The 12601-nt window shown below is 34.8% G+C and overlaps 1 protein-coding gene across 6 annotated transcripts in view; it reads right to left on the reverse strand.

Moving 5' to 3' along the window:
• The window catches only part of KHDRBS2 (KH RNA binding domain containing, signal transduction associated 2), a 420341-nt gene that overhangs the window by 21989 nt on the left and 385751 nt on the right, over nt 1–12601 (reverse strand). For all 6 annotated transcript variants that reach the window (XM_068937467.1, XM_068937468.1, XM_068937466.1 and 3 more), the window contains exons 9-10: nt 9457–9630; nt 7459–7510 (exon numbers count right to left, since the gene is read on the reverse strand). In XM_068937467.1, the coding sequence (XP_068793568.1) occupies nt 9533–9630 (98 nt within the window). In that variant the 3' untranslated portion in view covers nt 7459–7510; nt 9457–9532. The remainder of the gene's footprint in view (nt 1–7458; nt 7511–9456; nt 9631–12601) is intronic.

Here is a 12601-nt window from a genome sequence, read left to right on the forward strand (position 1 = left end):
GCACTGGACTCCCTTAAGAGTATATCCCACAGATGTTTTCAGTCTAGCAAGCAGTCCTCTTTTGCTCAGATCTGCAAATGAGTTGAACAACACTGTCAGTAGGGACTGTTTGAAAAGCTGTGTGCCTCATTCAGAAAGTTATTTGCTAGTTCTTGCTCTGTGAAAATAAAGTGGTAATGATCATAAATGGATGAACTTAGTTGCTAAGTTGAGATTTGGAGTCACTGATAGTCCTAGGTGAATATCTTCAACAGAATATCTTTCTTGCACGTGGGAAAATTATTTCTGACAACATGAAAAGTAACATCGTACTATTGCTACTATAACAACTCCATTTTCTATGCGCAACACTTTCAGTCTGGGTTATACTATGATGCCCCTTGCAAAGCTGCATACACTTGCATGGGGGTGAAGGACCAATCACAGTAACCGTCTTTCTCAGAGAGCTGCAATCATTATTTCACATTGACAACTAAAATTAGCAACAAGAAATGAATGAATGCAGCCAGGGACAAGCAGAGGTCATAGGCATCTCTCGGTCGCCTATGACTGCAGCTGGCACAGGAGACAAGTAATCTGTTCTCTTGTAACGGATGGCCCTGCACGGCCATTTCTCACATTCATTAAGTAGCACTGTGAAAGGCTGCAGCTTCTTGAAGTGCTCTTCCCGGGTCAAGGCTGTTTTACATTGCCCACTAAGCAGCACAACAGCTCGAATGACACAATTCAGTCCTTAACAGATACTTGTTCTGTTTAAGTTTAATTAAACAATAAAAATGACTGCAGATCAAATTCTGAATTTCACATTCCCTTTTCACTCCAGCACAACTTTCCTTGATATCAGCATGGGCTTTTAGGGAGTGAAACCTGAGTAAGATTGGCAGGATTGAATTCTCTATCAAAAAACTATCTTGATTAACTGAATCCAACCTAACAGAGCATTCTTGCCAGTTTATATCTTTGCATCCTGGATTCTAATACGGCTGAGGTCTATATTTTATCAGAGAATAGTAGCATTTCATTTGAGTGACAGTGTCTTTGATTATCTCTCTAGCTAAGGTAGCTATATGAACCATCTTCTGGGAAGGAGAAGGGCAGGGGGAAAGAGAAGAAGAAAAAAGAAAGAAGCTGCATGTGCCAGATCTTAACAGTGTCCGTACAAGACTGTTATATCCAAGAACAAGTATAAATTACTAGATGAGTAATAAATATGGAGTCATAAGTGAATGCAGTAAACCATAACACGAAATATCCTCACATTTTGTTCCGTTTACTCTTCAGAAGTAAAGAAAAATCCCCCAGAATGCTAAGAAGTCATAAATGAACAGCTCAGCAGTTTTGCTCTCATCATCTCTGACTTGTTATGGATAACACAGTGTGAAGGTCCTGTAACATGGGGGAGTGTAACAAATGCATCCACTGTTTTCCTATAAGTAAGTCATCCATCATCAGCTAATGCATCTAGCACTGCAAGAACAGGGCAAGACATGATATAAGCAGGTACTCTCACACTTTGTCACCTATATTTTGTCTGCAATAAGGAACTATACCTCAATTAAATCAATGGGGCATTGCACAACAGCAATAAGAAGAAATAAGAAATATTGTTTTCAAAATTAATTCTACTCTTATCAGGGCACTGAAGCATTTCCATTATGCTAATTGTAAATCCAAATGTTGCTAAAAGACATCAGAAAGTTCTGACAATTTCTGCACTGTATCTTGGCAACTTCTCTGGGCACAGGCAGGATTTAAAAAATAACTTTTACACAGCCTCTTCTTTCATTTTTTTTCTTGTAAAATATGAATGCTTGTCCCATAACAAGATAGCATGAGTGTGATCTTCCTCTTATAAACCTTCCTTCTGATTTATAGATTTGAAATAGGAGTGTCTGAAATTGCTTTCTCAAGAAATCTTGTTCTCTGGCAAAAAACCCCTAGATTTCAAAGATGATTCAATTTTCTTAGGAATAGAAGCATTTATGCCTTTCAATAACCACTAAATAAAGCCTTTTATTAGGAATTTTATAAGGAAAGCAAGCCTTTGAAACAGTGGTACATTTTCAGTAGATGTTTAGAAACTGGGATTTCTTATGCTTAAGTTAACATAGTTTCCTCCTGTTTGAGAAAATAACATTTGTTCCATAAATGCATGATTTAGAGACCTATTTCGAAAATTTTAAAATGTTCTACTGCATTATAGTAAATGACTTAGTCAACCAGAGATCAGGAATGGACTGAAAATCTTTTATGTACTCGTACTGGGAACCAGTTTGTCTTTAGATTCCACAGCTTTAAAAATCAAATACTACATACAGCATCTTCACTGCCAAGCATTAACATATTCATGAGCAAAGCTCAACATTTTTCTAATATCTACATAGACCAAAAAATCTACTGGTGGGAATTGTTTTCCTTAATGTCTCCAAGTGAATGTTAGCATCTAACCTACAGGACCAGAAACAAAACCAACTGAAGTCAAAGGAAAGACTTAACGGTTTCAAAGGGCCTTTACTCAGGTCCTAACGGGCAACAATAATGATTGGGAAAATGTAGTTAGATAACGATACAGAGTGGTGTATGGTGACTGTCTTTCAAGCCTTAACTGGTCTGAGAAAGCTACCTGTGTACCTTTTCTAACTTCATAAACCAATATAATAAGACAAGATTGAATACCCTTGTTAATAAATCCTAGGTTCTAATAGCTCATAGAGGTCACAAAATGCATCTAGAGTTTTTTGATGAAAGAAAGTAAACTTGAGTAAATTGGGTTTATTTTTCTGGTGAGCATTCAAATATTGCTCTATTTTTTGTTGTGATTTTGCTTATTTATTTGAGTTCTTTTTGTCCATTGCCTAATATTTTGACAATAGAGGGTTACGTGAAACAGTTATAAGGATGGTGTCATCCTTTTGACATATCTTTAATTGTATCCAGCATTTTCAGTTTCTGTATACTAAAAATTTTTCAATTTCTTTGTAAAAAACTTTGTAATGTTGTCATGAAATTAAGTTTTTGAATTCCTACATTAATAACATTCATTTACAAACGAAGTTTGCTCTCCTGAACCCTAAAAATACACATATTTTGATGTGGGCATGGAATATGATATATTCTTTATAATATAGGATGAATTTATAATCTACTACTCTATGACTCCGATTTTATGAACACTTTCTTAAAGCACTTTGTCTTATTGCATTCTTGAGCCATTTACAAGTTCTACAGCATTGTTAGAGAATTCAGATTATACTGATGGGAGGAAATGTATTACCTTTCAGGTCTGTGAAGTTGATTAATAAACATATGCTGCAGTGAGATTATAATCTTCAGTTTAGGTTTGGGTATTTGTCACAGTGTTTCAGGAAAGACATAATTTTCTGTCAAAATATATAGTGGCTTAGGAAATTTCTGGAGAATCTCTCCACTCTTATCTTTTCATTTTCAATCATATTTTGCATAAAAGATAGGAAATGCAGCGGCTGCTTATAGAGAGCAAGAGGTACTGCTAATTAATAGTAGGTTATATGGAGAACATTGATGTGTAATGATGGTATCCCTATTTATTCTTTATATAACCTTGATTTAGCTTGCTTCGGCATCAAAATACAATACGGGAAGCTTTCTAAGGTTTCTCTGCTTTACTGACTTGCATTCTTCTTTCAAATGTTAACAAATAATTTTTCTCCTCAACATTTAGCTCAACTTTCTATGCTTTTCCTCTGCTGTCTCTGTTAACTTTGCAACTGCATTATTTGACTCTTCCAAAACTTCAGATATAACTTAGAAAGGCAATACACAAAACAACACTCCCACTGCTAAATATAGAGGCAATATATCACTAACATCAACCAAATCTCATTTTATTTGAACAACATAGATCACTTCCTTCTTCTTAACTTTAACCTTCAGACTATAATCCTAGATGTTATTTCACGAGTGCTATCATAAATCCCAGACTATAATCCTAGATGTTATCTCACGAGTGCTATCATAAATCCACATTCTTATGCTAAAATGTCAAGCCTTTTAACTGGTGCACCCACATATGTTCGTTATCCTGATTCTAAAGTTAACTTGGGTGCTATACTAAATTTCAGATACTCAGCTCGATATCTCAGTGTGGTGGGGATCTGGCTGGTTCCCTAGCAATAGGGAGACGTAAAATTTTCCAGCCTGCATTACTTAGTGACTAGGTCTTCACATCCATTCCTTTAGAGCTACTGTAGCCACACTGATCTGTTTTATATGCAGTCACTCACTTCTGCTAACATCCATGTTACTGAATTTGGAAGTTATCACATATTCAAGCATAACAGAGCAATTATTCCAGGGTTATAGACTGAACGGGGCACGTGCAGTAGGGAATGTCTCCTAGCTTTATGGCTATAGTACCATTATTCTGAATGGAGGTGGAGGACCTCAGTAAGCTAGAACTTTCCAAATATCCTTTGAGATGAGATCAGGTGTACCGTACTTCCTAAAGTTCTCAGTTTATACACATGAAGATTTAACATCATGTTCAAACACTGTAAGCTGTATAGAAAGAAAGAGTTACACAGTGCTAGTCCATTTTCTGATAAAGGCTGCTGATTGAGGGATATCTAATTCTTTCAGTTATAATGACTCCCAAGTTCTTGCAACAAGTCTGCTGAACAAAACACTCCAGAAGTGCAATGTTTCCACCTCAGTTACTTTCCCAGAAGACAGCCATTGGTGGTGCAGCTCTGCTGGTTCTGCTCCAGCAGGTGACAATCCCTTGGAGCTTTCTTCTAACTCTGCACCTAGATAGACTTGAACATTACTTCCAACCCTTGCAGTAAATCTCTAGAAAGTGAAGTTGCTTGAGTAGACATAAGGAGTTACAAATTCTATCACTGTGCCATCCACTCCACTATCTGATCACCATTTCAACAATGCAAACATTCAAATGTTGCATATGCCACCTCCATAAATCATCAATTCCAACAGGCTCATTGATTCTATTTAAAATAATTAATTTTTGGAATGTATGTTGCTTGCATTTATGATACAATAGTCTACCTAACTAAGGCAATAAAGATTTCTACCTAGGTGTGCATATATTATTTCTATCTCAAGGAACAAGAGTGTTTTAAAAGGACAGACAACTCAATTTAAAAAGAAAACAATAAAAAGACTTTTTAGTTCAGTGTCTTGGAGATAGAGTTAGGATTATTTTCACGTAATCCTGTAAAATAATATATTTTACTATTTTAAATATTGAAAGATACAATGCACCAATTTCTTTTAAAGATTAAGCTGCTCTATAGACGAGATCAGCTTGGAAATAAACTCTTAGAAAGGTTTTAACAGAAGTTTTTCAGCTCCTGTAACATGTATTTTTATGTGTTACTTACTCTTTGTTTTAACAATTAATACTTGTTTTTCTTCCTATTACAAAGAAAAGTAATCAGTATGCAAATTCATCTAAATAAAACATGTTTGTCTGGTGACTTGGTGTCTTGGAATTACCAGTAACATAAGTGACTTTCTGTGCTTTCTGATGATGTCTGTAAATTTTCAGGACCTCGGGATTATGGCTGACCTGGCTGTTTGGTGGATGTGCGGAATACATCATGTAAGACCTAATGATGACTGCTAATTAGAATAACCAAATTCCCTGGTTGCTCTTTCATAAATTAGGAAGAAGATGGATTTTTTATTAAGAAGATACAGTTGATTAACCGTAAAACTTCTTCAGAAATTGAGATGAAATATACTTTTTAGTTAAGATAGACTACTACATGCAGTCATGGAAATTTTTGATACTAATCTTCTGAGAGTCACTAGAACTCATATTTGCATAAACAGTTGCATGCACTGACTTATTATCCTATTTTTTTCGAAATAATTCTCTTATAAGAATATGTTACAACGTATCATTTTTCTGACTTGTTCTGTACCTCTTTTGTTCTACACAAATAGCAGCTGTTAAAGGGGACTTTGAGACAATGATATTAGAGGACACTGTTCTGCTATAAAACAGTATTTACTGGAGTACATCCTCAAAGAGTTTACATCAGTTACCCTCATACAAAAATCTCATCCACAAGTGAGAAATTTATTTTACATACTTTTCTCTCTAACTTACACTTACACTCACTTGAGTGTAAACTCACTTACATCAAGTGCAGTTTGCTCACAGTTTTGTGTAGATAATCACATTAGTAAGGCATATGATATTTTCCTGCAATACTTATATAATAAAATTCTTAATGTACAACAATGTGTAACCATGGTCATACCAGTATGAAAGCATATTTACACCCAAAGTGTGTATTCTTCCTATCTGTATAGAAGTACAATATGCTGACTAAAGCACATTTATATGACTATACAAACTATACGTAAATGGAAGCTTTTTACTATAGTGGTATACTCAAAATGATGTAAAGGTAAGGTGAAGACAAATCCTAAAGCCATGTTATATCATTTTGGCCTGTAGAGAGGCTATACCACATAAATCAAATCAATTTATAAAGGTTCTTAAGGCAAAGGCAAAATTAAGCCCTTTTTATCTTGTTATATAACGCAGCTTGTGCCTTTTAAGTAAATGTTGAGTACACTGATAGTTGGAAGACTTTAAATCAATCAGGACACAATCACAGGAAAAGATATCACAGTAACAAACGTGTCTGGTGTAATACCATAGGTTTTGTTTATTAACTGTTATCTAGTTTAACAACCATGAGACTACAAGAGAATCTGTGCATTTTGTATTGTGATTAGGTCAACCCTTCCGGGTGGGTGGACAAAGTCTTATCTGAGTTGGAGTTTGATGTTTCCATCAGTGATATTTGTCTTCAGTCCAAAATCGCACACACAATCTGAAGTCCATGTAACAAGGTTATTCAAAATACAGCTTTATCTTTAAATATCTTTAACAGAAAAATGCAGAAAGTTATGCCTTGATCCATGCCATTGGATGGTAATGTTACTAATATGTATGCTGTTCTAAAGTATAACACAGAAATAGCTCCTAAGCAAAAGAATATATAACAAACTCCCTGTTTCTCTATCGATACTTTCGTCATACAAAGAAATGATGCACATTTTGAAAAACAACAGGTAAGCTAGTATTTGTATTTTTCTATGTCATGGGACTTGTTTGCCTCTGAAATTTAGATATGCTTTTAATAAACATGAGCTCTTGTTTTCTCCAAGGACCAGTTATAAAGTATACAATCTTAATATTTCCCATTAAGATGCTGCACTACAGGACTTCTTTCATTAAGCTAAAAGGTAACATACGATATAAAAGCAAATGCTTTGATTTGCATTATGCCATAATCATGTTCCTGTTAGGCAAGGAAACATAGCTGGAAATAATTGTTTTTTTAAAACCTCTAGCTGAACATGTTCCCATGTGTCAGTAAAAACAAATGCACATATAAAATGTGAATTAAGAAAAAAACCCTGAGATGTGGTAGAGCTTACCTGAACACTTCTTAGCAGATCTGCTGCTTAGCTGTCCAAAGCCTGTGAGTCCCTGAAATAGTGAGACAGAATAAACTCAATGTAACCATCATGTAGCCTACTAAATTCACTTTAACATTTCAGATTCAAATGATAAAACATATGCTTCATAAAGTATTCAAAAAGAGTTAGCATGCAACTCCAGCTGGAAGAGATTTTGTTCACAAACTGAACAGTAATAGGCCTCTAGTTATTCTCATCAAAAAAGTAAACCAATCACATTGACAAAAAGCCACTGTAAACAAAAAAACTGTATTTAAAGGATTAACAGTTTTGGTATCCCTGCCATCAAGTCTTCTGTTCTTTCTTCATCAAAATTGAGGTTATATATTTGTTGTTAGCAAGAGTTGCATTACTGTTATTGTTAATTTTAGTTCTGTTTATTACCTTGAGGGTTATGTATTGTAGAATAATTCTGTTGTCACTAGTTAATGTTAATTAGTTGTTTTAATAGCCTATATACCTATTTGTTATCTTTTGGTAGGTTTACTTTTTTAACTATCAGTAACTTAATAACTGAGAATATTTAACATTACTGTTGCATACTCAAAATTACAGAGTTACTATTAGTGTTACCTGTTTAACGTTTAGTCATCCTTTGAGTCCTGCGACATATTTCCTTAATAATCATCAGCCATCAATCTGATAGTCTCAAAAGAAATATCAGCCCTCTAAACTGCCTTCAAGGGCGGTGATATTTAGCACTGAAAATTACAAATAAAGTTTTTGAAGTTGAGTACCAACAAGTGGGCAGTGACACTGATGACTTGTTTATCAAGACAAATTGTTATATACTACGAAAATGCAGTCAACGCACTCCTCTGAGTGAAAACAAATATGTGAATCTATGCAATGCTTACATGTTGAATGGGATATTTAATGTGCGGGGAAACTCAAAGGTTGAAGAACTAGCATTTAGACAGTCTAACAGTGGTAAGTGGTAATCTTACCTCTTTAAACTCCATTACATTCTCACGAGAGACATGCTAATACAAACAAGTCAATCAGAGTTTGTGTTTAGCAAGATCAAGCTTAGAGGATAGTTTAAAATCCATTTATTGTTCTAAAGCATTTTTTTCCATTAACATGTTATACATTAGTGGATACTAACCATGACTCATGTAACAGTTTAGTTTGTTAACTTTTAAATTATTTAACAACCAGAAGTTATTAATACAACTTTTAAAGTCTTACACAAAAAATCTTAAAACAGGCTTGGGTTCATTTTTGTAATTTTTATATATAAAACATTTTAGGCATCTCTTGAAAAAGAAATAAAGCAGGCATTTAAAGCTAGAAAACAAGTAATTCCAAATTTAGTTTGTTACAAAAGGTTTCAGCTTTATTGACAAATTATGGCAAACATATTTGACAAAATTATGGTTTCCTATTTAGAGAAGCTTACACATGGAACTTTATGTGATTTTTTTTTTAACAAATACAGGTTAAAACACTGAACAAATTCAGTTAGCTACATACATACAGTAGCTGCTTGTTTTCAACCCCATTAAAACAGCATTTAAAATTAAATTTACAAACTTAATATCGAACATCTTAATCTGAACTAACATATATTAAAAAAGACAGGTTAAAACATCTTATCTACAGCTTGATTATTGTCTGGTTCAAATAAAAAGAGGAAAAAAAAAAAGAATCATATTACAGTCTTTTAGCAACCCTAAACAAAAACTCCGTCTTAGCTAGTATGTAGAGAGACTCAAGATCTGTAACAGTGTCATGCTTTTTAAGTTACACACAGCAATGAATACAACCAACAAAACATCATCTTTGAATGGTTTATAGACAGTGCTTGCCAAAGATTTTTTGTTTTTGTTTTTTAAGTCCGTGTTATAAAATAATACTAATGCCAATGTCACTCCAATGTTATAGGAAATACAGGTAGTACATAGGATAATAATGAGCAGTAATTCCTAGGATAGAAAAGAAATGGACTATTACTTGTCTTGTTGCTGTTTATGTGGAGACCACAGGCTATTAATTGTCTTTGTGATGAGGTCACAGATGAGGAAGACCTTCAATATCTACCATAGGGGTGTTCCCTGTAACCCCCTCTGGCTGACCTTGGAGGTGGTGCCTTTAGGCTGGAACGGGTTGTGGCCCATTCTTCTTGTGCTAAAAACAGAAGAAGAAAACATATGTTTTGTAAATGTCTCAACTTGAAAGAACAAAGTGATCTCACCACTAATGACCGTAAAAATTCTAGAGGGTTTTGGCTGAAAGCTTAACAAATGAGATGATGTTATGATCCGTTTCTTTATCCTTCCCAAAAAACTTACAGAGAACTATCCTTTTGCTTTTCTACACTGACAACTTGTCTAGCTCTGAATGAAAAAAATTTTTTTTCTTCTTCACTTTCAGCCGAGATCTAGTTTAGCGGTAGTACAGGCAGCTCTGGAAAAATCACTGCACTAGTCTGCCAGTTCAGAATTTATTCTGTATTTTGGGCTTCTAGCATTTAAGCTAAAGCACCAATGTGAATAGCATTTAATGCAGCTGCTATGTTAATAAGATCAGGAATTGAATCATAAAAGGATAATTGAAATATATTTGATTTTCTATTTCAATTTGAGGCAAAAGAAAGAAACTAATGGAAGAAAAAGAATACGTAGAAATGAAGCTACTACATTAAGCAAATAGTTTTGCCAAATAGCTTTTACTCTGCATTTTATTTAGAATACATTTTTTTAATTTGTGTTAATGAAATATGTTGAAAAGAATACATTAAAAATCATAAGACTCATTCAGTTTGTGCAGAGATTTTACAGATAAGATATTTATGGAAGTTAAGCCTTCCAAAGGAGCAAACAGGAGGCTACGTAGAGGAGTAGCCTAGTGGCTGAAGCCAGACCCCCCAAACTTGAACTCTGTCCTAAATCAGCTAGTAGACTACGAAGTAGCTTCTCTCCTTTTGTCTGCTGGTGACATTCAACTGATCACACACAGAGTGATTAAAGTGGTAATGCAAAAGTTGCACTATATCATCCAACTTAGGTCACATCTCAACGCAACATCCAACCTATCAGTCCTACAATACGTCTGACATACATACACACGTTCATCAGTCAGCTTCAAAATCTCAACATATCCCACACGAAGTTATCTGATAATCTACCAAAATTTTTAATGAAACATAGAAGGTATCCAGAAATTTCAGTGTGGCAAATGTTAGTTATTTTTAACATTGTTTCATTTTATTGGTGATCAATATGTTTGCATTACAAATATGTGTAGAAGATTAACGCTTATAAAATCTAGTTGTAGGAGTCAAGCCTTGTGACGCTGCGAAAAAAAAAAGAATGTTTTTTAATGTGCGTAAAAACAGACTGGAAAGAGGAGTTTAAAAGGTTTGAAGGTGTCTGGGAGATGATGAGAAAAGGAAGGAAAGCTGTAAATTGATGATATAAGACTACTTGGTATTGATATCAAAATAAAATTAATTTATTACTATATTAAAATAGCTCATTTTCGCTACGCCTACAGTGGTGGAGATTTTACTTCATTTGTAAGATAGATAACAGACTAATATACCAAACTATCCAGTCTTGGACCTGTGATGAACACTTGAAATATGTGAGGTACTTGTACTCATAAATTTAAAAATCCAAATGTGTCCACCTTTTAAGGGGCAATTACCTATGTGCACTCCGTTTTAGGGCAAAGAAAAAAGGTAGGTTCAAAACACCACTGAAGGTAAATTAATGTTTCACCTTCTGCTGAAATTGCAAGAAATGCTCACGCATTCAGTTGCAGCGGAAAGGTGGATTCACAAAACACTGTCTCAGCTGAGAGGTGGTCAGTGATCGCATTAGTGTAAATAGTCTTATTTTTTAATTCAACGTAACAAACGTCTACCTGAGACAGTGCTCAGTCAGACGCCATATCTTAGCTGAGAGGCAATAGCAAACACCTAAGAGGTTACAGAATGAAACAAATTCTGGCAAATCCTTAATATGGCAACCACTAGTGTTTTCCCAATGCTTTAGAAAGGAGAGTGTGATATTGGTATTGGTGATGGGAGATATTGCCAACAATGAAACACCATTTTTTTTCCAAATTATCACAAGGCAGAACATGGCTGATGTTACCTAGTGGTTGCCTGGGCACAGACTATTTCATAAACTAGAGGCAGAGTGAATTTTGAGTGTGACCAGTTAGTAGTGCTGTTTGATCAAAGACCAGATCCAGGCCAATGGCCTGAACAGCAATGTAGGCACACACCATTTTTTGCATGTTTGCATTATTTTCAACTGTGAATGGGCCTAAATGCATGTAGTAGTAAGATGCTTATCTTCTGCCTTTTATCTTCTAATGAGCTTCATCTGCTCCTTCTGTATAGATGCTACTGGCCCACCACTCCTTGCAGACAGTCCCTCACTGCAATCACGGATATTTCCCAAAGTCACAAGGCGCAAATTTACCCCTCAAACCTTATCAGACTGTGCAAAGACAGTTTATAGTTTTCTCATACAGATTTCTTTCCAGTCTTGGTCAGCCATTACTAACGTACAGATTATTATGCTAGTGCAAGTAAAATATTATATATCCATTGATCTTATTGTCCGAACTGGTTTTAAAAAGGAAAAAAAAAAAGCATTGCTGATGCTCACAAAAAATTAATTCTTCCTGGCCATCTCTGCAGTATGAAAGTCACCACTGTCTGTTATACGTATCATTTGACTTTCAGAAATTCTTCCTCTATACTATACGAAATCCAGCATATATGCATCTTTTTTTTTAGGAAAAAACAATATCCCCCTTAGAAAATCAGAATACCTATCATTTTCTTACCTGACTAATTGGTGTATCTAATCTTGCTACAGATCTACAACCACAAAAAGTGGGTTATATACCAGTGACTCCAAGAGTGAGCAGAGGCAACAGAAAAAAATTTTACTGAACTGAAGCATTTAAGTTAATGAAAGTGGGTATGATTTTGTTGTGGTACCAAGTTTTTGCTAATCACTGCTGACTTTTGCAGTCCAGTAAGGAAATAATTAGCTGGCTCTAGACTAAAATACTGAATGGTTAAAACCGGTATCAAAGACGGCTTTTGTAAAAAAGGAAAGAACGCTCTATGAAAATA

This window comes from Struthio camelus, chromosome 3 (genome assembly GCF_040807025.1).
Source record: "Struthio camelus isolate bStrCam1 chromosome 3, bStrCam1.hap1, whole genome shotgun sequence".
Lineage (NCBI taxonomy): Eukaryota > Metazoa > Chordata > Aves > Struthioniformes > Struthionidae > Struthio > Struthio camelus.